At 49.0% G+C, this 25,713-nt stretch overlaps 1 protein-coding gene across 1 annotated transcript; it reads right to left on the reverse strand.

Annotated features, from left to right (window-relative positions):
• Positions 1-1,397: 1,397 nt before the first annotated feature.
• LOC128835413 (uncharacterized) lies at positions 1,398-8,397 on the reverse strand. The gene is made up of 2 exons (XM_054024882.1): positions 7,931-8,397; positions 1,398-7,876 (listed from the first exon to the last, which is right to left on the reverse strand). Exon 2 carries the CDS (start codon positions 7,167-7,169, stop codon positions 1,683-1,685), a length of 5,487 nt encoding a protein of 1,828 aa, XP_053880857.1. The 5' UTR covers positions 7,170-7,876; positions 7,931-8,397; the 3' UTR covers positions 1,398-1,682.
• Positions 8,398-25,713: the final 17,316 nt, after the last annotated feature.

Below are 25,713 nucleotides of genomic sequence, written 5' to 3' on the forward strand. Positions count from 1 at the left end.
CAAGCCTGAGTGTGACCCTCCCCCCAATAAATTAAACACTTTTAAATATATGTAACCCTTCTGCCCATCTAAGTTGGCAGCAACAAGGGCCGGGTTCTGTATCTAGGGGTTCCGCTTCAATAACACAGTGCAAAACCGGCTCGAGCCCCCACCCAGTGACCTGGGACAATTACATACCACCCCCTGGGTGCCTCTAAGAGGCAATACTTCCCCTCTCGCAAGCACGGAGTCTGAGTGTAACAGAAAATGTTTAATAACATGAGGTAAACGACATCAGCATTAAATTGGAAAAACACCACAACTAGAGTTCATAGACCAAACCATGAGCGAAGACCCACCCCAGCAAATTGGGCCGTGTCCTCTCCCGTTGGTTCTTGGAACCAGCGACCCAAGAATCACCAAAGTCCCAAAAGTCCGACAACCCCCCAAAGTCTCTGTCCCTGATCAGTGCAGCCCCAGAGTTCAAAAGGGGGGGGTGTGAGCAGGGTGTTAAGGGGCACCTTACGTGATCCAAGGCCAACCGGCTGCTTCTCCGTGGGGTTCCACCCAGCCTTCACCACGAACTGCTCCACTCCACCCGCAGTCCCACTCCTGCCGTCCCACGAACTGCTCTGGCAGCTGCTCCGCTCCGCTCACCGACCTGTGAGCCGTGCCGCTCCGCGCCGCTCCGCTCCGCTCACCGACCTGTGAGCCGTGCCGCACCGCGCTGCTCTGCTCCGCTCCGCTCCGCTCCGCTCACCGACCTGTGAGCCGTGCCGCACCGTGCTGCTCCGCTCCGCTCACCGACCTGTGAGCCGTGCCGCTCCGCGCCGCTCCGCTCACCGACCTGTGAGCCGTGCCGCACCGCGCTGCTCCGCTCCGCTCACCGACCTGTGAGCCGCTCCAGCCGTCCCTTGGGCCGCTCCCACAAGGCTCTGTTCTGTTAGCTGCTCCTCCAGCCGCTCCACTCACCAACCTGTGAGTCGCTCAGCGCCACTCCAACTGTCCCACAAGGCTCCACTCTGCTAGCTGCTCTGCCAGCCGCTTAGCGTTATAGCTTCAGGCTCCCCCACTAGTTAACACCGCCTCAGTGATCTCAGCTCTTTTGTGATTTCAGCTCATAGTAGGGGAGCCCCAGTGCTAGTGCACCACTGGCCCAAAGTGAATTCAGTTCAGCAGTCTGTAACTAGACTTCTAATGGAATCAAAAGTTAGCTCTGATATTCAACAATGGAGAGAGGAGGTAGTGCAATTGGTGTTTCAACCCCTCAGAGAGGGCCCATACCATCAGGTACAAATACCTGTCCCCATCCTCTCTCAATTCACTGGGTTTTGTAACCCATGCCCCTTGACAAGCACATGCTACTTAGGTAATGGTGAATGACTCACTCAGTCCTTCTGTCATACACAGTTCCACTGGCCTTGATTCACAGAATCAGGGTAACAAAACTTTATTCTTCCTGCCCCAATAACAGAGAAACTGGGGATCCCACACCAGCCAAAGTAACCACTTTGAGTTGCTGTTGTTTCATGCCAGGCGAGTGGGTGTGCCTATGCAAACAAGATCAGCCCCTGGAGTTCTTTTCCACACTCGCCATAATTCACCACCAGATGTCAGGGTAGAGCTCATCCTGACTCTGCTTACATCCTCCCCCCAGCCGAAAATTTGTCGTCCCGACAAATCACACTCCCTATTATAACAACTCACTGGTTCCCTCCAAAGGGCCTCAGATAGCCCACTTTAGCTTCCACAAGCCTGTGTGCTAAACATATTGGTTCCTCACTAGTTACCCCAGGTGCATCATAAGTCAACCGTTTTACTGGTCTTATTACCCTGTCTCGTCTATTGAGAATTTCTGTTGCCGTGGTGGGCGGGACAGCCTCTTGAACGATGGATGGAGAGGTTTCCTTTGAGGGTCCCTCTGCTACTGGCATAGGCCCCTGCATTTCTAGTTCTAACAGTGGAGGGTCCAAGGTGCCCAGGACATCCTCCACCTGTATGTCTCCACTGTCCAATAACCTGGGTGTGTCATCACATGGGGGTCCCACCAGTGGCTCAGGGGTGTCAGGAATGGGCCTAAATACTTCTGCCATGGGGTTTAGGGTGGAAGAAGAGGAGCTCTCTTTTGATTCAGCCGATCGAGACTGAAATCTTGTCTCCATCCCAGGATACACCATGGTTGTTTCTTCCTCCTCAGACTCACTCTCAGATGTGCTGCATGGGGGTAGGTTAGCTGCAGGGGGCTGGCTGTCCACGTTGGAGGGCGGCTTTGGTCCAGCACCCTCGTTCTGCCCAGTTGCCCTGTTGTGGCCCATCTCATACGGGGTGCCTACCAATTCCCCCACAGGGAGCAAAAGGTTTCTATGCACTGTCTTTGTCTGCCCTGGACCCTCTTCAGGTTTGATCTTGTAGACCGGCAGGTCTCCTAGCTTTTCCATCACCAAGTAAGGTATTGCCTTCCATCTGTCGGCTATCTTGTGTTTGCCAGCAATACCCAAATTTCGCAGCAGAACTCTGTCCCCCGGCTGGAGTTCTTGCAGACGTACCCTAGCATCATATCGATGTTTGTTGCGGTCTGCATTCTTCCGAGCCGCAGATGTAGCTAAGTGATAAGCATCCCGCAGCTTTTCTCTCAGTCGGGATACATATTGCTGATGAGTTTCATAGCTATCTCCATCCTCTGATACACCAAAGCACAGGTCTATGGGTAATCTTGGTTCTCGTCCAAACATTAAGAGATATGGGGTGACTCCTATAGCATCATTCTTTGTGGCATTGTAGGCGTGCACCAGATATGCAACATGTTGGCTCCAGGTTGCTTTCTGCTCTGGTCGCAAAGTCCCCAACATATCTAATAGGGTTCGGTTGAACCTCTCTGGCTGAGGATCACCTTGCGGGTGATAAGGCGTTGTTCTAGACTTCTTAATTCCCGCTATCCTCAGCACCTCCTTCAGAAGATGACTCTCAAAGTCCCGCCCCTGATCCGAGTGTATCCGGGCTGGAAATCCATAAACTGAGAAATATTTCTCCCACAGTACTCGAGCAACAGTGGTGGCCCTCTGATCACGCGTGGGATATGCCTGCGCATATCGTGTATAATGGTCAGTCACTACTAGAATGTTCCCAATATTCCTCTTGTCTACTTCTAAAGACAAGAAATCGATGCATACCAGTTCCAAAGGTTTGGTGCTGGTGATGTTCTTGAGATATGCAGCCCTCGTGGGCAGAGTTTTCCTTTGAACACATCGAGCGCAAGTCTCACATTTCCTACGAACATCTTCAGCCATCCGGGGCCAATAGAATCTACTACGAAGAAGTTCCAGGGTCCTCTCCATCCCTAAATGTCCAAAGTCATCATGCAGGGCCCTCATGGCCAGGGCTCTGTACTCTTTTGGCAGCACTAGTTGTGCTCGTTGCTTTTGTAAAGGGTCGGTGGTCATTCGATGTAACACTCCCTGGATCAGTTTTAGTTTGGTCCATTCTCTCAATAGTAGTTTACCCTCCGGGTTAGGAGGGACAACCGCAGCTGGGCTTCGCCCCTCCCTTTTGGCAAGTAGTGTATCACGAATGTCAATATCTTGCAGCTGGGCTTCCTGCCAGTCAGCCGCATTGAGCACGGGCAAGGGAGATTGGTCCAATGCAATATAGTTCACAGAAGCAGAAGGCACGCAGTCAGGGGGCAGGCCCAAAGCTTCAGCAACACATCCATGAAGACTCTCATGGGCCTCTGGCTCTCGGCGACTCACACTGCAAATAGCCCTCACTCCATCCACGGGTATCATAGCCACTTCTGGTGCCTGCGGACGCCGGGACAATGCATCTGCATCTACATTGCTTCTCCCTGATCGGTATTGAATGCTGAACTCATAGCTAGCCAAGGCGGCCACCCATCTCTGCCCTGTAGCATCCAACTTAGCACTTGTTAACACATAAGTCAATGGGTTGTTGTCTGTCCACACCTGGAACTGAGCACCATACAAGTAGTCTCGAAATTTCTCAGTGATGGCCCATTTCAAGGCCAAGAACTCCAGCTTGTGGATGGGATAGCGAGTTTCACTGTCAGACAGTCCTCGGCTGGCAAAGGCTACAGGTTTACGTCTTCCTTCCACTTCCTGGTACAGTACTGCTCCCAGACCCTCCAAACTGGCATCAGTATGCAGGATAAATGGCTTGCTTGGGTCAGCAAAGACTAGGACCGGAGCATGAGTTAGGCATGTAATGATTTCTCTAAAAGCCCTTTCACATCTCTCATCCCACCGTGGCCCAAATGGTTCGAAGGGGCCATAGTGTCTCTGCACAGGAGGCTTTGGGGACCTCCCCTTATTCTTGGTCTTAGGTTTGTTCCTGCTGGACTGGTATCCCCTGGTAAGATCATTCAGAGGTTTTACAATCGTAGCATAGTTCTTCACAAATCTGCGGTAGTAGCCACTAAACCCAAGAAAGGTCTTGAGTTCTCTGTAGTTACTTGGACATGGCCATGTAGTGAGGGCTTCTATTTTATCGGGATCAGTACTCACACCCTCTTGGGACACGATGTGCCCCACATACTTCACTGAGGTCCTGCAGAGCTGGCATTTGTCAATTGAAAGCTTCAAACCATAATCCTCTAACCTATCAAGCACTTTAAGAAGTCTTTCTTCATGCTCCTCCAAGGTTCTTCCAAACACAATCAGGTCATCCAAATAAACTAACACTTGCAGTAAATTCATGTCTCCCACAACTTTCTCCATAAGACGTTGAAATGTGGCAGGTGCTCCAGAAATCCCTTGGGGCATGCGTTCAAACTGATAAAACCCTAATGGGCAGATGAAGGCTGTCTTCTCCTTATCTTCTTCACCCAGAGGGATCTGGTAGTATCCACTCCGAAGATCCAACACAGAGAACCACTGGCTTCCCAGCAAACAGTCTAAGGCATCTTGGACTCGGGGCATTGTGTACTGGTCAACCACAGTACGGCGGTTTAGGGTGCGGTAGTCAATACACATCCGGATTTTCCCATTCTTTTTACGGACCACCACAATGGGTGAGGCGTATGGACTGCGGGACTCTGTAATGATGCCATTCGCAGCCAGCTCCTGAAGATGTTGTCGCACATCTTCCATCTCGGAGAGGGCAATCCTCCTAGATCTCTCCCTGAAAGGTCGAGAGTCATGTAGTCTGATGTTGTGCTCTACTCCTTTCGCACATCCCACATCCCACTCACGCAATGAGAACACTTTGGATCTTTCACAAAGTTTCCTCCTCAGGCGATCTTTCCACTCCTTGGACAATGGTGAATCTCCAAAGTCAAACTTTGCAGGGTCTATTGTCGGAACTTGAGTCTCACACTGGGGTTTTACAATTGATTCAGGCTCGAAGAGATCTGCTATCTTTTGTCCTTGCTTCACAACAACATCTCGACTTGTTTCATTAGCAATCAGTATAGTCACCTTTTCTTGGGCTTCAGAAGGTAGGGTTATGACTCCACTGGGGACCAGCACTCCTTCTGGGAGCTCTCCTTCAACTGGCTGCTCTACCATTGCTAATGTCCCTTTACTGCCTTTCAGCCGAGTACTCATGACAAGCACTTCTTGCTCCGTCCTTGCAGGCACTACTAAGGGGGTTGTGCCCATGTACTTCAGTGCCCCAATCGGTAGCTCAGATGTCTCCTTTTTAGCACCCTCAATCTTCCTATAGGCTTCAGCACAAAGCGTATGGATCATCAGGGTATTCAGGTACTGGTCCCCAGCCCGTCGTCTGCAGTAATCCGCGAGCACCTTGAAGAGACTGGAGTTGGTCCCTATCAGCACAGACACATCAGAGGTCCCTTTAGGGTCAGGGCATATTAATGCAGCTGTGTCCACCTCTTCTCTTACCCCAGCAACCTCCTCTGGGAATTCCAGGTGCACTATGACATACCCTTGGTAGGGGTATTCATCCATGCTGAGGCCACACAGACCAACGCCAGTCAGTGGCTGTATAGGCAGGTGCCTAAGCATTTGTTGGTAGAATGACTGAAATATAATAGTCACTTGAGATCCAGTGTCAAGCACGGCTTTACACTCCTCCCCTTCAATCTTCACCATGACCTCTGCTCGAGGTCCTATCAGTCCTGCGGGGATCCCAGCTGGACGGTCTTTTCTGGGGGAATCTTCAAATCCTGCAGGCCTGGGTGGTCCCCGTCCCCTCTGGCAACTACCGGATCTCTCCCAACTGATCCTCAGCTTTCCATACACTAAGGAGGGGTTTTCTTTATTATGGCACTTGGCAGCACTGTGTCCATCCTGACCACATCGGTAGCAGAAGAATTGTCCTTTCCCCCTTCGCCCAGATGGGATGGTGGCTCTAAATGCTGACTTCTCCATCGCCACAGTCAGAGGCTCCTTATTCCTGGAAGTCTTAGCTCGGTCAATGGTGCTTTGCAGTTCAGCTATCCGTTCTGTCAGGACCTGCACTTGTTGGGCAAGTTCCTCTGTGGTGCTCACCATCAGTACACTGGCCGTTTGCAGTGGTGTTGTGCCGGCTGGCTCCAATGTTTGGGCTTCCCAAAACTCGCTGGCAGCCTGCCTTTCTTCCTCTTCTCTGATCTCCTTTATCAGCTGGGAATAACTTGGGGGATGTTCCCGTCGTTCTCTTAGCCGGAGATGGAGTAGAATCGGGTTCTGATACTGAGCTCCTCTTACAATTTGAACCAGTCTGGTCCGATCCATCTGTTCAGCAGTCACTGCACCCCTCATGACAGCTCTCTGAAGCAGTCTCTCCAGCCTCTGTATATAGGCTGAAATCTTCTCGCCCATTTGCTGTCGGGAATTAAGGAACTTACAGTAACTGTCTTCAGGGCCCTCTACACTCCCAAAGGTATGATCAAGGGCTTCCAGGCAGTCCTTCACACTGACCCCAGGGTCAATGAGCTTCAGGGTGCGAATCACATCTAATGCTGGGCCACTAAGGCTCTCTATTAGACATCTTCGCTTTTCTGCATCAGGTACGGCCCACTCCTGCAGCATTTCAGTGGTATGCTCCAACCAGGGTTCGAACTCCTCTGCCCCAGCAAATAACCTTAACTCACGACAAGAGTTTGACCTAGCATGGGACAACACAACCTTTTCCAATATTTGCCCCAGTGCTTTTGCCCAATCATTAGCTGAGGCTGCGGCCCCTGAGCTAGAGGCTGCAGGGCCGGGGCCCAACAAACCTGACATATTAGCCATTATACAAACAATAATTTCCTCAAAATATAAACACAATTGTTTCCCAATGCAGTGGGACACTCAACTGGTGCTTGCGAGGGGTACTGACCCAGGGGATCCCGGACGAGCCCCCAAAAATGTAACCCTTCTGCCCATCTAAGTTGGCAGCAACAAGGGCCGGGTTCTGTATCTAGGGGTTCCGCTTCAATAACACAGTGCAAAACCGGCTCGAGCCCCCACCCAGTGACCTGGGACAATTACATACCACCCCCTGGGTGCCTCTAAGAGGCAATACTTCCCCTCTCGCAAGCACGGAGTCTGAGTGTAACAGAAAATGTTTAATAACATGAGGTAAACGACATCAGCATTAAATTGGAAAAACACCACAACTAGAGTTCATAGACCAAACCATGAGCGAAGACCCACCCCAGCAAATTGGGCCGTGTCCTCTCCCGTTGGTTCTTGGAACCAGCGACCCAAGAATCACCAAAGTCCCAAAAGTCCGACAACCCCCCAAAGTCTCTGTCCCTGATCAGTGCAGCCCCAGAGTTCAAAAGGGGGGGGTGTGAGCAGGGTGTTAAGGGGCACCTTACGTGATCCGAGGCCAACCGGCTGCTTCTCCGTGGGGTTCCACCCAGCCTTCACCACGAACTGCTCCACTCCACCCGCAGTCCCACTCCTGCCGTCCCACGAACTGCTCTGGCAGCTGCTCCGCTCCGCTCACCGACCTGTGAGCCGTGCCGCTCCGCGCCGCTCCGCTCCGCTCCGCTCCGCTCACCGACCTGTGAGCCGTGCCGCTCCGCGCCGCTCCGCTCACCGACCTGTGAGCCGTGCCGCACCGCGCTGCTCCGCTCCGCTCACCGACCTGTGAGCCGCTCCGCTCCGCTCCAGCCGTCCCTTGGGCCGCTCCCACAAGGCTCTGTTCTGTTAGCTGCTCCTCCAGCCGCTCCACTCACCAACCTGTGAGTCGCTCAGCGCCACTCCAACTGTCCCACAAGGCTCCACTCTGCTAGCTGCTCTGCCAGCCGCTTAGCGTTATAGCTTCAGGCTCCCCCACTAGTTAACACCGCCTCAGTGATCTCAGCTCTTTTGTGATTTCAGCTCATAGTAGGGGAGCCCCAGTGCTAGTGCACCACTGGCCCAAAGTGAATTCAGTTCAGCAGTCTGTAACTAGACTTCTAATGGAATCAAAAGTTAGCTCTGATATTCAACAATGGAGAGAGGAGGTAGTGCAATTGGTGTTTCAACCCCTCAGAGAGGGCCCATACCATCAGGTACAAATACCTGTCCCCATCCTCTCTCAATTCACTGGGTTTTGTAACCCATGCCCCTTGACAAGCACATGCTACTTAGGTAATGGTGAATGACTCACTCAGTCCTTCTGTCATACACAGTTCCACTGGCCTTGATTCACAGAATCAGGGTAACAAAACTTTATTCTTCCTGCCCCAATAACAGAGAAACTGGGGATCCCACACCAGCCAAAGTAACCACTTTGAGTTGCTGTTGTTTCATGCCAGGCGAGTGGGTGTGCCTATGCAAACAAGATCAGCCCCTGGAGTTCTTTTCCACACTCGCCATAATTCACCACCAGATGTCAGGGTAGAGCTCATCCTGACTCTGCTTACATATATTTAACATAATTATAAATGCTGGAGGCAAAGCAGGGTTTGGGGTGGAGGCTGACAGCTTGTGACCCCCATGTAATAACCTCGTGACCCCCTGAGGGGTCCTGACCCCCAGTTTGAGAACCCCTATCTAGACCAATGTCCTGTCTCTGACAGTGGCAGATGCTTCTGGCAGTTACAGGTTTAGGGACAGCCAGAGCATGGGGTTGCATCCCTGACCGTGTTGTCTAATAGCCATTGATGGACCTGTCCTCCATGAATTTGTCTAATTCTTTTTTGAACCCCTGAGGGTAGTTTTTATTTGATGCACATCATGGATTTGTCCATCCCCAGCCTCCAGTCTAACTTTCCCCACCACCGTGCAGGGTCCAAGCCAGCAGGAGACCCTTGCTGCCCCCTGCTGAGAAAGCACTTTGCTGCTGCTGCTGCTGCTGACTGAACAGTGACTAGGAGGGTTCTGGAGTGTGAAAGAAAAAAATGTGTCCCAGCAATAAGTCCTTTTATTTCTAGTCAGCACTTAAGTATGTCACACAACCAAATCCTTCTGCTATTTAAGCCTATGTTTCACTCAGAGCAGGCATGACCGCCCCGCACTTATTAAGGATAGTTTCCTTCTCTGTGGGATGCTGGGAAACCCAGAATCCCCCTGCAGGTAGCACCTCACTATACTGTGCTGCTAGGCACTTTTTGGGGCTACGCTCTGGCTTGGAAGTGTCTGTGAATGTGTAGAGGACAGGGAGTTAGAATTAGACAAGTTTATGGAGGTTAAGTCCCTCAATGGCTATTAGCCAAGATGCTCAGGGATGCAACTCACTGCTCAGAGCATCCCTAAACTCCTGGGGGAGTAGCTCTCTCAACCTGCACCTTGGTGGTGCCTCTCCTGCCATCTTCTCCACCTGCAGACCTGTCTCAGCCCAGGAACCCCAGCATCCTTTTCATGACTTAGCCCTCCAGTCATGTCACCATCTGTGTTTTTCCCGAGGGGTGGGGGGAGGGAAGTATCTTCCAGTTCTATAGTTTAGCCACTTCCACAGTGGTGAGTTTGGGGGGGGCGGGGAAAGAGGGGGAGAACCCGGCCCAGACACTACTCTGGGTCCCGGCCCAGGGACCTTATAGATAGCTCTGCTGCCTCTCATTAACTTCTCAGTCAGAGTTGCTTCAATTCCCTGGACCACTTCCCTTCAGTCACATCACCTTCTTCACTTTCTTTTCAGGGCCTCCAGCCAGCATGTCCCAATAGCCAGCCAGGGGCGCCCTCTTGCTCCCCTGGTCCCTGCCAGCAACTGCTCCATCCAACGTGCTACCTTCCTGCAGCCCACTAGAAACACAGTCCTCACTCCCTGCAGCAACAGACCCTGTTCTGCTCTGCAGCTCCCTTTTATGTGAGCCTTCTGGGCTCTGATTGGCTGCTCTGTGCAACCCCTCTCCGATTGGCTGCTCCCTGTGCAGCTTCTCTAGGCTGCTTTTAACCCCTTCCTTTCCGGTGTGGTGTGAACACCCCATCACACTGCTAGAAACTGGGATTGGATGACAGGAGATGGATCACTCCATAATTGTCCTATTCTATTCACTCCCTCTGAAGCATCTGACACCAGCCACTGTTAGAAGACAGGATACCATTGGTCTGATCGAGTATGGCCATTCTTATGTTCTTAAACAGGAGCATCGGGTTTTACAGCACAGAGGGTGGAATTCCTGCAGTTAATGAAACACGCGGATACGGCCAACTCTGGTTAGAGCAGTAACTTTGAACATGGGGTAGGCGGGGAACTGAGTCAGTTGAAAGGGAAGGAATGACATGGGGGGGAGGAGTGGAAGTGGGGTAGGAGAGACCGTGCTTGTGCGTTTTAAATTTGAGGTCAGCAGCCATGCATTCTGCAGGAAGGCTCCAATTCAGGAAAGCATCCCTGTTAGAAGAACAGGAGTACTTGTGGCACCTTAGAGACTAACAAATTTATTAGAGCATAAGCTTTCGTGGACTACAGCCCACTTCTTCGGATGCCTGATAGGACAGCACACAACCATATGGTTGAGTGGTTTCCTGAACCACAGAGACAGGCAAATAAACGCGTTCTGATCACACACACACAAGTGATCCAACCCGGTGCCCAATCTTAACCCTGCACCTTTGGAAGTTCATCCTTCTATTGCCCTCGCGCTAAGTTAATTTCACCAGTCTGTCCACAGAGAGCATCATTGAGAAGATCCAACCACAGAGGAGTTAAAACCAGAGTCCAAGATCTTCAGAAGTGCTGAGTGATTTTGGGTATCCAGCCTGGCACATCTTAAAGGGGCCTGATTTTCAGAGAGTGCTGAGCACCCACCCGCTGAAAATCAGGCTGAAGGGCTAAGTTGGGATGCTGAAACTCAGTATTTTCACTTTTAAAGGTCTGGCCCAGAGACAATGGACTTAGATGCCCTAGGAAGCAAGTCATAAGTCACACTGTTCTAACAGGAAAGGCCAACAGAGAGGGACTATAAGATTGGTGCCTCACCTATATCCCAGGGGGATAAATATCCTGGGAAAGTGCAAGGTTCTATTTAAACCATGGTAGAGGCATAGGGCCAAGTTCATACATAAAAATGCTGCAGTAGCCATACAGTTACAGCTCATAGAATTAAAAATAGCAAAGTTATCCTCACTATAGCAACAGCACAGACAAAGCACAGGCAGGGAAGAAACACTGAATTTACTGAAGGATTGAATGAACCAAATGATCCTCTCACCCCTTGTGCCATCCATGCAGGTTAATAGCAGGGCTCCGCAGGGAAGCTTGTGCTGCCATTGCCCATGCTGTATATGGATGAGCACAGGATTTACGTGCAGCAGGGCTGTCATAGGTTGGTTTTGTTCATTAGCTCTAGAGTTGGATGAAAAATCCTAAATTTCAAAACATTTTCAACCAAAGAAAAGCTACAAATGATTCCATGAGAATTTTCCCCAAACCAGCTCTAATTAGCATTCAAAAAAATAATCAATTTATTTTAATTAAAGAAAAAGTGTGATTGAGTAGCAGGAAAAATACGTTTAAATGAGCATTAAAATGGACTGATAAAGAGGACCCTCCTTGAACCCTGGGTTAATCTGATCACTGCAAATAGCAGCTCTCCTTGTGCACACTTGGGATTTGCAGTAGTGCAGCTACATCACCAGCTGGCCTTGGGTTACTGGAACTGGGGCAAATTCCCATCATAGACTCCCCAGCAGGTAGTGTCTTGGAACAAGAATCTCTCTAGCACGGGAGGGTGGAATAGCAGAACAATGGACGTCTGTGTCACTCAGACACCGAGCAGCCAGCGGAAAGTTTCATAGGGTGTTGGCTTTAAAAACACCACACACTTGACAGAGAAGAGAATGAGCCCTTGTTTGGAAATTACAAAAAATGACAACTTGTAATCTGGGGAGAGCTGTGGAAGGGGCAGGCTCATGTCCTGGGGAGAGGGAGGATCCAGAGGGCCTCACATTTGTTAAGAGTTAGTGTTTTATGATAGCTGCCTTCTGCAGTATTAGTGGTATGTGCTGCACTGCTTTGTAGGACTTTGTTTGAGGGTGTGAGAATGGTGGACAGATTGGCAGGGCTAAAGACAGACATCCTCTCTCTGTCACAGGCAACAGAGCAGCAAGCTTCCCCACACTGCCTTGCCAATGTAACTGCCCCAGACCTGGAGCGAGTGACATTCCCTTTGGGAACTGGGGAGCTTGGTATCCAACCCCACTGCATCCTTGGCACACTTAAAAAGGCCCCTTTTCAATGAGCTGTGCTCTGGGAACTGGGCCAAGAACACAAACTAATTTCATATCAATTCTTGAAGGACTGTCAGATGACAAGCTTTGTTCACTATTGATTTGGGCTGCACTCCAAACTGCAAATGACCGAGAAGTGAAAGACTATTGACCCTGTGCTCAGAGGTGCCAAACACCTGCAACACACATGAAATCAAGGAGAGCCACAGATGCTCAGCACCTCTTTAAAAAAACCCCACATTATATCTCCTGTTACTGCACAGGTTGCTCTGTGGTGCCCCCCCTCTGACCATCACCAAGAACGGCAGAGTTATCATCCAGCCCTCCCTAGACAAACTCCTAGTGGCTGAACATACTGCAAGTAGACATAGAATATCAGGGTTGGAAGGGACCTCAGGAGGTCATCTAGTCCAACCCTCTGCTCAAAGGAAGACCAAACCCTAGACAGATTTTTGCCCCAGTTCCCTAAACGGTCCCCCCTCCAGGATTGAACTCACAACCCTAGGTTTAATAGCCCAATGCTCACACCACTGAACTATCCCTCCCCCATCAGTACAGCAGGGTTCTGACATGGTTTCTTTGACTCTTGTAGGCCTTAGGGGAATTTTCAAAAGCACCCTAATGCACCTAGGCTCCTTAGTCATTTGGGCACATAAAAAAAAGTATCAGATGTCAAAGTCATGTGTGAACAACTTAACATTCTACCCTAAACATTCCGTTTTACAACATTTTCCCTTACCCGCTAGGACTGTGGCCAGACTAGTATTGTGGATACAGTGGCACAACTGACACTTCACAAGAGATTAACATTCAAGATGGGCTCAAGGTGAACATTTTAAAACAGCCCACGGTTCAGATCTTGGATTTGGGTTTAACCCACTGTAAAAACAGAGGCCATTTGCAACATTCAGCTGCAGCTTGCAAACCCTCCCAGTGATGTTTGGGGCATTTTGGGATCTGAGATTTTGGATGGAGTCTTTCTCCAGTTAAAATGCCTGCCATAAATACAGCTCACTCAACATAACCAGGTGCCAGCTCTTGCCAAGGCTTTAGGCCTCAGCTGAGGACTGACAAGTTCATTGCTGGAAACCAGTCCGTTTCACATGTGTGTTAGTATAGTTAAGATGGGTATTGCACTTATGATAATGTGTTTAGTGTTTAGACTTTATGTAAAGCTTTATGTAAATTGCTGCATGCATTAATCTCACTTATAATTTTTTTATCACATACTATTTAAATTTTTGCTTTGTAACTTTTAAAAAATGTTTGCTCTGAAACTGTGAACTCAGTCAGGAGGGATCGAAGTCCTCTCAAAACTAAATGGGCTATCATGGGAGATCATAATACAAAGACTTTGTTAATTGCCCCTTCACACACATGAAGAGAGAGGCGCAAAAGGGCTCGTCCCATCAGCTTGAATTCTGGCAGAAGGCAATACAAATAGCTGACAAGAAAAATTTTCCTTTCTCTTTTTGTTGTTTGGACTCTCACAGAGCTGGAGCTACAAAACCGAAGCAGAGATCCCCAGAGTCAGCCCTAAAAGACATGCAGAGCTGACAGATTGCTACAACTCTGTCACCTTTTACAAATATAAACTGTAACTTATTTGTATATATATGCTTGTCTGCTTTAACCTTGTAATAATTTTCTCATTTCTTTTTTTTTTTAAGTTAATAATAAATCTTTAGTTTATTACAGGACTGGCTACAGGTGTTGTCTTTGGTGAGAGATCTAAAGTACAAATTGACCTGGGGTAAATTACTGGTCTCTTGGACTGGGAGCAACCTGAATATTTTGTGATCTTTGGTGTATAACAACCAAAGTCCACTTTGCCTGGGTGGCAAGATAGGATGCCCTAGGGGACTGTCTGTGACTCCATGGAAAGACTGTTAAAGTGCTTTAGGAGTTCACACTTGTTACGGGGTTGGTGAAATCTAATTATAGAAGATACAACAGTTTGGGGTCCCTGCCCTGGTTCTTGACAGTCTGCCCTTAGGTTGGCACTCATAGTCGTGAGCCACTCCAGACAGCGTGACAGAAACTGCTGTTTGTGAAAAAGTTTTCCAGTGCTGGGAGGATGGTGGGAGGAACTTCACTCTACAAACTTATTTGTTTTCAGGGAGATTAAATATTTTTACTGTCTGTTTACTTCCCAAGATTAGGCTCCTCTGTGTACGAGCTGCCAGATCGGTTAAAGAGGACTCCTGCACGGCTTGAACTAGGGAATATTTTCCAAAGAGTGAGATACACATGGATCCCGTGGTTCACAATACCTGTATTCTGGTAATAGACACAGGAATTGGGGACAAGAAAAAGTGGCTTCAAGCCCCCTTTGTGTCTCCTAGCATTTGGAGCCTGGCCAGAAACTTACTGAATCCTTAGGTGGATGTTAGAATCGCCTCTGAGCCACAAGTAGCCAAGAATCGCCAAGACCACATCATATTCTGGCCACAACTCCTCTTCCTGCAGAGAATCCAGCCCGATATTTGCACAGCTTCACAATTTGTAAGCCATATTAACTGTGTAACTCTGTCTCCCTCTAGTGGAGAGTCCACACAGAAGTTTCAGCTTGCAAGCTGGGACACCTGGTTCTGTGGCTCAGCCAATAGAAGCCCAAACTTTTTAGATTCAGGAAGTCGAGGTACAATCCTCACTAATAGTGACCCATGCAGGAGCAATGCATTACATAATCTTGTTTTTGATGTGGGTGTGTCAAATTAATGCATCCATTTTCCTTTTAAAGGACCATGGAGATGATTGGAGTTTGAGACTAAGGCCATCTAGCAGTCTCTATACTCATTACATTCACTCACTTGAGAACTTGAAGCGCATCAATTTTTCGCTCTGGAGGGAGGGCGTCCATGGGGTGCAGGGGAATATTCAGGATTTTAGTCTAAGAAAGTGCCCTTCCAAAGCTCTGGTGCCCTTGACATGTTTATAAACATATGTTAATGAATAAGCCTGTGCCCTCAATGTCCTCAGGACTCCCTACAGCAAAATCTGAATGATTAACCACAGAAGATGCAGTTTCCTGCAGGCTAGATGTAGTAGTAGGATTTAATGTATTTTGTATAATTTAAAATAAAAAACAATAAAATAATAATGTAGCATGTATTAAATATATTGATGTATAATTTGACCATATCCTGCTAGCCACCCTTTTCAAATAGAAGAAAAAAAAAGGCCTAATACGCCATTGGTAGAAATGCATCAGCCAAAATGTCATGTGTCTGGACTAATTTCAAGGCAGTAACAAACCTTTGCCAGTCACCATTTTGTTGTAGCTTTAGCATTTTAAAATAGGTAAAAGAATGCCATGATTGTTTTCTTTTGCATTGCAACTTGATGTTCCTGTTCAAAATGTTCTGTGTAAATTAATTCTGTTTTGTGTGTAAATAAAAAATGTGTGTGTTAAAAAATAAGTGTAAATGCCATCGCTGAACCAGATGGTCTAGGGAGGAACCGGAGACAAACGCAAGAGCACCAAGAGGCTGCTACACACCCCTATTGAAATGTCAGAGAAGGGCAAATTAATGACTCTAAAAATAAAACAAGCACCTATCAATGGGGACAAAATAGCTGTAATCAAACCCAGCATAGAATAACTCCCTAAAAAAATTAATAAAAAAACAATTAAAAAAAACAAGCAATTGATTACAGCATGACGGTGCAAAACTCATAAGTCACAATAAAAAAAATCACTATATAAACAGGGTACCTTGCCATGAAACTTTGGGTTTGTCCTGCCAAGACTTCCCTGGAGCATCGTGTTGTGACCGACAGAACCCGGCTTCTCCCTACCTGTGATCAACCTAGCTGGCCACTAGATTGATCCGGACCCTGGACTAGTAACTGTAACATCGACTGGAGGGACAGTGTGTGTGTGTGTGTGTGTGTGTGTGTGTGGTGTAATTAAATGCATATGCTAATTGTTGTATCTTCAATAAACGCGGCATATTGCCTTTTCCCCTAAAAATAATCCCATGTCCTTCTTACAAGCATAACATAGAAAGCATTACAACTATCTGTATAACCATGTAAACCCCTGGAGAGAGACAGAGGGAGCAGAGAGGTGAGAGCAGGCAAAGGGTATGGGGAAACCAATGGATTCACTATGGATTCTGGGATGAACCCTGAAACAATGAAGCTACTGTAGCTGCACAGGAGGCAAGAATCAATCTATGCCATCAGAGAAGCTGCTAGTCTCTATGGGCACTATTTGCCAGGTTTCTGGCTGTGAATAAAGAGGTTCCCTGAGTTTATACAAAAGGGCCTTGCGTTTTAGGTGTGCACCAACACCACCACAGGACTATTCTTTAGGTGAATGCAACAACAAATGCCCATTTGTATTGTCAGGCTCAATCCAGCAATGTCAGAACATTATACGGTAAAAGAGGTGTGTCTGCATCATGGGGCTCAGGTTGTTCTCTTGCTAGTCCTCTCCCCCAGAGCCACTATACTTCCAGCTGGCAGTAGGTGAGCAGACCTCCCTTCAGAGTCCATCTGTGCTGTTCCTTGATCAACTGCAAGCATCAGCCCTGTGCACTCCCAACTTCTGCTGGCCCAGGACAAGAGAACCAGACCGGAGAGAAAATTCTGGCCATATTGATTCTCTACAGAGATGGGTCACATCATAGAATGAGGCCTCTCAACCCAGACTCATGTTACCATCCAATTGTCACACCAGTTCCTCCAAGGATTAACATATTCCTCTGTAGAACTGCTGAGCAGTTCTCAGGTCCACGTTTTCCAGATTTCCACCCCTTCCCCCACCAAACATTCCTGCATCTCCCACCTGCAGGTGGAAACTTGTTCAGCTAAAGTGTGGCCAACCCCAAGCATTTGAAGTCATGACTTAGGCCCACAAAAATCCATGAGATTTTAAAAATAAATTAGTTTTGGGGGGTTTTATTTGCCTTGTGCTTTTTGAGCCTTCATATTTTCAAGCTTTTCTCTGCACCCAGCAGGGCTAGAAACTTACTTTTTTAAATGACCAGAAACTGAAATTCTCATGTAGTCAAATGACTTCAGGAGCTGGGGCTTTGCTTTTCTTAAGCTATTGAAAGGCAAGATAAAACTGCCTGAGCTGACAACCCTGCAGTTATGCCTTTGATATGCTGAGCATCGCACTGTGCTGAGGGGCTGATCCCCTCCCATATTTCAGCCCAGCATTTCTGCACACAAGCAATCCTTCAGTCACTCTTGTAACGTGAATTCTGTTGATCTCCACAATGTTTGCCTTTAGACCCACTGGGGTGAAGCCAAAAACAGTCAATGAATACAACAGGACAACAGCCAGGACCAAGGTCACCCGGGAAGTGTGTGTCAGGAGCGTGGCAGGCAGGACTTCAAAATACAGCAATGGCACCAAATGACAGACCAGGCATGAAGGCAGGAGCTGATCGGAAGCAGAGTCAGCAGTTTTTACTCAGCAAATAGTGGAACAGAGACTGTCAAGGCTACGAGGCCAATAATGCTACCAGCCCTTTCACCCTGTTATATGTTTGCAGAGTTCACATAGTTCTTCCTATGCATCTTTCCAATCACCCACTTCAATAGAATTCTTATAAAAATAAGAAATCGTGCCACTGCCAGCACCACACCCTTATGACAGCAAATCAGTGTGAGCAGCCCTTACAAAAACTCTAGTGCAGTAAACCAGCATGTGTAGCCCAGTGCTCAGGAACAACCCTACAACTAGTCAGGGTCATGATACAAGGCAGTTTGTTGCTCCTGTTCTGAGCACACATTTTGAAAATCTTGGCCATCTCTGTTTATTACTCCTCTCTTGGTGCCATGAACTCACACTAGGTAATAGCACAAAGAGAGGGCTGTATGGTGACATATGTGCCTCTGACCTGTAGGGGAATCTGGTATTGGGAACTTTTATAGTTTAGAAGGATTCAGGCTCGACAAGGACTGGAATAAAAGGAATTCACAACTGAAGATATAAATGAGGAATAAGACGAAAACAACAAGCAACAACATAGCAAATAGTTACACCACTAGAGACTAATGAGCCTTACAGCATGTAACAGGGATGCACTTAACAGGGATCAGTATGCATTCTTCTAAGGGAAGTAAAGGTTAAGATGAAGCTAGCCAAAGCTTAGCTAGGGGTTATGGGGAAAGACCAAGTAAGAGAGTGCCACATAAGGAGTGGGGAGATCTGGCTCCCCTTCCTACACCAGTTTCTGGCCCCAGCCCTTCTTAATTCAAGTGCTGGCTTACACAAGTCAAAGCTAGTAATATACCTTTCTGACATGCATTTCAATCCTCGCTGCCAATTCACTTCTGAAGAGTGGCTAAGGAGTGACATGGGAGTTTCCATGTTAAAGCACCACAATGACTTTTACATCAAATGGGTTCATTTTTCTACAGTTAACACCCACTATTGCTAGCCACTGATGAAGCTACACTGGTTCTCGTGCAAGATCTCAGAGTCAGCAGAAACAGAGCCTGCGTGATATTTAGTCTTTTCTTACCTAAACTGTACTCCTCAGGACAGAGTGTGTGCCTTTTGTCTAATAAGTGTCATGTGAGTCTATGGTGCTTTATTCAAAATAAAAGAGTTATGAATAAATTACTGGAAGTGGTTTTCATGAAAACTGGTGATTCGTGAAATTGAAACGCATTCAGAAGTTCTTCTTGGAGCAACTTCAGTTTCATTTTCTATTTTTTCTCATGTTCCTCTTTTTGGGTCTTCAGATGACTGTCACTTGGAGAAAGAAAGAACACAAGTGTGTTGCATCACTGATCAAGGCAATTTCTTAGCAGAGTTTCTCATCATAAGAACATAAGAATGGCCGTACTGGGTCAGACCAGAGGTCCATCCAGCCCAGTATCCGGTCTACTGACAGTGGCCAATGCCAGGTGCCCCAGAGGGAGTGAACCTAACAGGTAATGATCAAGTGATCACTCTCCTGCCGTCCATCTCCACCCTCTGACAAACAGAGGCTAGGGACACCATTCCTTACCCATCCTGGCTAATAGCCATTAATGGACTTAACCTCCATGAATTTATCCATTTTAAACGCTCACTGGACAGCCCAGTGGGTTATTCTCTGCTTCAGAGAGTCTTAAACTTTTTTAAAAAATATATAAACACATAGCCCAGAGAACAGGAGCCATGACACCCTTCTCATGGACACCGTGGAGGCCAGGGACCGCGTGGCCATCTCCGCCACATCCGACACTGCCTGCAGGGTTGCCCTGGCAGCTGCTGTAGCCTTCTCCACCAGCGCTTTGAACTACTTCCTGTCACGCTCCTGGAGGGAGTCCTTGAACTTGGGCAAAGAGCCCCACAGGTTGAACTCATACCGGCCCAGGAGAGCCTGATGGTTCACCACCCATAACTGGAAGCTCGAGGATGAATACATTTTCCTTCCAAATTAGTCCAGCCTCCTTGAATCTTTGTTTTTTGGAGTAGGGGCTGGTTGGCCCTGCCGCTCCCTGTGGTTGACCGACTTGACCACCAGGGAGTTAGGGGCAGGGTGGGTGTATAGGTATTCATGCCATTTGGTGGGCACAAAATACTTGTGTTCCACTCTCTTAGAGATGGGGGGCAGTGAAGGTGGTGTTTGCAATAGGACATTTGAAATTTTCGCCACCCCTTCATGGAGAGGCAAGGCCACCCTGCCCGGTACCGAGGCAGACAGTACATTAAACAGGGAGTCCGAGAGCTCTTCCACCTCCTCTGCCTGGACGTTGAGGCTTGATGCCACCCTTTTAATAGTTCTTGGTGGGCCTTAGAGTCCTCCTGTGGGACGGAGGGAGGAGGGGCCATAATCGCCTCACAATGGGAGGGCAAGGAGGCCGGCACCATACTTTGCATGTCCACTGGTCACCACCACCTGGTTGGTCTCCGAGCACAGTGCCGAGGATGTACATCCCACCAACTCTTTCCTCGGAAGCTGGGAGAGGGAGGCCGATGGCCCTTCTGAGGCTCCGGCCATCGAGCAAACCCCCATCGGGGGCTGCATCGAGGGCCATGGTGCCCACTGGTACAATTGTGCCGGCCAAGGGGGCCGGTGCCACTGCACCCTCTGTGGCACCGGGGGGGGGGGCTGTTCGGCTTGGCTAGCCTGACCCATCGATGGACGGCTACAAAGGGAGGCCGGGCTGACATATGACCTGCCACTATCGCTGGACTAGGAGGAGCGGTGGCGCAAGGAGCGGTGCCAATCCCGAGACTGCGACCTCGACGTGGCTATCGGCTCCGACGAGCGGATCTGCGATGGCTACTCACTGGCAATTGACGCCCAGGGCTGCAGGAGCAGTGCCGTGGCAGGGTTCTGGAGCGAGACAACAAACGGGAATGGTGTTGACGTTCGTGTAGCGACCAGCTACGATAGCTCCTCCAAGACGAGGACCTTTGGTGGCGTCTGCCTCGGTCCCATTGGTGTTCGCACCTCAAGGTGGAGCGGTGCCTGGAGTCTCGGTCAGACAACCCGGTGGGAGTCAACGGCGACCCATGTGGACTACGCATGAAACGGTTGCTGAGCGGCAAACAGCGTCAGGAACATTCCCTCGACCGAGACCGAGTCGGGGACGACTGCGGAGATCCCAGTGGTGGCTTGTCTCTGGAGCATGGGGCCAACATTGGCGGTGCTCCTGGTACTAGCATGGACATGACGTCCCGGGCCGCCTGCAGGGCCTCCGGCGTGGAGGGCATCCAGACATCTGGGGAAGCCTGCTCTGACTGGGCCGGGCCACCCCGCTCGACTTGAGTCAGAAGCCTAGAGGCCGATGGGGATCGAGGACTGCCCAACACGGGTCTAATCTCTGCCCCAGATTTACTCCGGTGCCGCGGCAGAGAAGGCCTCTTCTTAGCCTTCTTGGTGTGCCCCGTGGACGGGGAGTGGTGCCGACTAGTAGATGACGCCGGGAGGGTCACCATGCACTGACATTGCGGTGCCCAGTGTCGACCCGGAGCGGCGTGCCGGAGTCAACGCCGACTCAGTGAGGACAACCCAGAGCCTAATGTCTCTCTCTCTCTCTTGGTCCAAGGCTTAAACAACTCGCAAATCTTACAGCAATCGCTGAGATGAGTTTCACCCAAACAGCGTAAAGAGTCTGCGTTTGGATCATCTCACTGGCATCGTGCGCCTACAAGTGTCGCACGACTTAAAACTCAGGACACGGGGCATGCCCTGGCCCAGGCACTCTAGCTAAACTAAACTAAAACTAATCAAGTACTAACTACATACAGGTACCATACACTGAACGAACAAGAGTTCTGGGGACAAGCTACAGCAAAGCTGGAGCAAAGCAGTTCCAAAGCACCTTCACTGGCGGCAACAAGGAACTGAGGGTGGGGGGAGTGCGCAGCGCCCCTTATACCGCATCATGGAGACGTCACTCCAGGGGGTGCTAGGGGTGCTCCCCGACGGGTACTGCTAGGGGAAAAACTTCTGACATCAGTGCATGTGGCGAGCATGCACACCTACTGTGGAATACACATGAGCAATCACTCGAAGAACAACTATTTTATTTTACCAGGATAGAAGTATTGGGACTCTCACACCAGGGTGAATTGCCAGACCTATCAGACTTTAAACATAAATCCCCTTTAGTCTCTTCCTTAAGAAGGTAAATCTATTATGCTGCTCTCTGCCTTGCTTTATATGCTAATTGCTACAGAACTGTATTTAACACAATGGCTTCCATTTTCCCACCCTACAGAAGTGGCCAAGACAAAATCAGGTAAAGTGGGCCAGGAGGGAGAAAACTCATATACAGACACATTGGCAGAGGAAGTTCAGAAAGACACTAGCACTACAATACCACAAGTTTACAGCATCAAGAAACAGTAGCTGTAAGTGTTACAGGTAAAGCAGGATGGCGGACTCCTGAGTCATCAAGGAGTCAGTGCCACTAGTTGAGTTGTCCAGGTGCTTTTCACAGGGCTTCAGATAGACTCCCTTTCCTCTCCTGCCTGCACCATCACAAAGGCTGCTGGGCATGAGGAGATTGCTGTCCCCAGAGGTTTATAGTGGAGCTGGAACGGCATTCCAGCACTTTGCTGTGTGGAGCATGCCATTTTCCTCTCAAAATGGTGTCCTCTGCACAGCATGAGACTAGTGGAGGCATTCTGGTAGCTAGGGTTATCATCCGTCCGGGTTTCCCCGGACACGTCCAGCTTTCTCAGTGTTAAATGGCCGTCCGGGGGGGATTTCTAATCAAGTAGAAATGTCCGGGATTTCCCCCTTCCCCTCATGCAGAGTACGTCTCGGCTGATTGGATGGCGGGACCTGATTGAAAGCTGCTCGCAGCCACTGGGGCCTCTAGCAGCTAGAGTCCCTCCCCCTCCCCGCTCCCTCCTCCCCAGCAGAGCAGCACAGAACAGTGTTTGAGTCCACGTGGAGCCTGCAGCTCTCCCTCTGCCCAGTGAGTGGGGGAGCAGAGGCTGCAGGGCGAGGAGGATCAGGGCAGGCAGGGGCATAGAGGCGGCAGGGTGAGTGGGGAGCAGGGGGCACAGAGGCTGCAGGGGTGGGGGGGTGCAGAGGCTGCAGGGCAAGGAGGAACAGGGTAGGCAGGGGCATAGAGGCTGCAGGGGCAGGGGGGTGCAGGGCAGACGGGGGGGTGCAGGGACTGCAGGGCGAGTGGGGAGCAGGGGTCACAGAGGCTGCAGGGGCGGGGGGGTGCAGGGACTGCAGGGCGAGTGGGGAGCAGGGAAGCACTTAGCAACCCCCAACCAAGATCAGAGCGGGAGGGGGAATGCGGGGTGCTCAGAGGAGGGGGCAGAGTTGGGGCAGGGACTTTGGGGAAGGGGTTGGAGAAGGGGCGGAGTTGGGGCGGGGCCAGGGGCGGAGTTGGGGCAGGGCCGGGGGCGGGACCGGGGCCCCGTGGAGTGTCCTCTTTTTTAAATGTTTGAATATGGTAACCCTACTGGTAGCATACAGCCATTCAGGACTACACCACTGGCTGTCCCTCCCTCCTGCATCCCCCGGGGTGGCTCCATTTCAGGCACATAAGTATTTTATCCTGAAACCCCTTGAGGATCAAGCCACTGCAAAGAAGTGTGACATTCTGAGTGTTTTCTCACCCTCGTTTGACCCCTCTGAGGGCAGAATGATAAATACATCCTCCACATTGACAGGAGCAGAGGTGGATCCTGTCCTAGCAACAGAAAAGGGACTAGGCCAAGTCAACAGTGCTAAGGATGTAATCCTCCTCTTCTGCCGCTCAATTTCAAATCCCAACAAGAAAGACAGCCAGAGTTTAGTCCTATTTATACATAGAGAGAAGCCACTTTGTACACACCTGTCATTATCCTAGCAGCATAAAATACCAGGTCAGCCTGGAACCATCTTTCTGTGGGCACACTGAAGTTGTTTAGGTCTGGTGACTCAAAAACCAGATCAGACAAGAACCAGATCTATAGCCAGGGAAGGGGAGATATAGCACAGTGGACTGTCCAGCATTACTAATTCCATTCTGGGACTCACACACAGGACAGTCAAACAAACCAAATCTCAGAGTGGGAGACCTCCCACATTTATGATCAGATACAACTTTCATAGTCAGCCACCTCCTTGACCTTCCTATAAGGCCAGCTGAACAGAGAGACGTCTAGGCTAGTAGAGCCCTGCAGGGACATCCAGCCAGATCTTTGCAATACATGCAAGGCCAGAAGCATCATTTACAGAGTCGTGAAATCACAGCCACCAGAGGACTCACCGCCAGCGACCTTGCATAAATCAGCATGAACGATAAAGAAGTGCACTGCTGTCCCACAGTTCCAATCTCCTTCCATAAAAGGAAGCCACCTTCTCCAAGAGACCTTATTCATTAGCACTAGATATCACTAAACAAAGGAAGCCAGACTCCCATGTCCTGCCCCGCATTCCTGGGTTGGCTACTTCTATAAGAAAAGCAGAATATACATAAACAAAACCACATACAGAGAGGGCTAGACTCCAAGATCTGCCCAAGCCTTCTGAGCAAAATGGAGGGGCCCTCTAGCAAGTTTTTTCCTGAATACAGTGCGCTCTCATTATCAGCCTCTCTATTAGGAATGTGTGCAGCAGGGAAATCTTCAGTGACTCAGGTTCAAAGGGTTCAGGTGGCCTCTTTCAACTCTGTGCTAGGAGAAGAATTCCCCTGGGTCCTAGCTTTCCCTGTAGCTCTGTTTAGACAAAGAGCAATACATACATACAGAGTAAAACCCTTTCAGCTGCACAATTGATCTTAGAAATGAAACTAAAATCTCTTCCACAATAGATCTTTGGTGCTTCCCAGGAAATCACAGCTCAAACTGCAGAAATTCAGCTGCATTCTCACATCTGCGCCACAAACAGCTCTCTCATACACACATCACAAGTATTTTGAATATGGAAATAAAGCTGGCCATGTGCTTTCAAAAATACGTCATACTGGTAATGTCCGACCCACAATCATAATGGAAAACAAAAATAAAAGAACAGCTAATTAAAAATAAACAGCATCACAGACATGAGTTTTTAAAGTTCTACGAAAATCTGTATTCACCCTCAGGAGTTCCCCTGGTAACCAAAATGGACAGTTTTTGAAACCATAACAGTTCAAAGGAAAAAAAGGACATAAAGTGCAGTTGGAAGCAGATATCATCAAAGTTCAAAATGTCATATGGGCCTTTCCAACTGGCTAATCTCCAGGGTCAGCTGGCATTAGCAGCCAGCTCTGTAAATCTTTTCAGGAGTTTCTATAGCCTTGAATAGTTCAAATGTTCCCTCACTCTCTTGAACAGGGAAAATTGCCCAGTTCCTGCTTGGAAGCCAACACATCGATACTCCTGAGAAAAGATGCAGATCTAGAAGACTGATCTTCATATTGACCAGTTTATATCATTAACTAATTTAGACAATAAAATGCTGCCAAAAAAAATCTTAGCAAAATGCTCTCTCGCCCCCCTGCTACTAATTCACACTGACCAGCCTGATTTTATCCCAGGGAAATCATTAATCATAAAATGCAGTGACTACTAAACATCATCCATCAGATGAAGGGAATGAATAGAAGTGATCTTCTTCTTGCATTAGACACAGAGATAGTGTTCAGCAGAGTTCTTTGAGAAGTGGTGTAGTCCAATGGAGAGGTCACTGGACTGGAACTCAGGAACGTTGGTTGCTGTTCCTGACTCTGTCACTCACCTGGTTTGTGATCTGGGGCAAGTCACTTTCCCTTGCTGTTGCCTCTCCAGTCCTTGTTC

This window comes from Malaclemys terrapin, chromosome 4, assembly GCF_027887155.1.
Source record: "Malaclemys terrapin pileata isolate rMalTer1 chromosome 4, rMalTer1.hap1, whole genome shotgun sequence".
Taxonomy (NCBI): domain Eukaryota; kingdom Metazoa; phylum Chordata; order Testudines; family Emydidae; genus Malaclemys; species Malaclemys terrapin.

Coding starts and splice junctions, on each gene's coding strand:
- LOC128835413 (XM_054024882.1), bottom strand. CDS start 7,169: ATGGCTAATATGTCAGGTTTGTTGGGCCCCGGCCCTGCAGCCTCTAGC.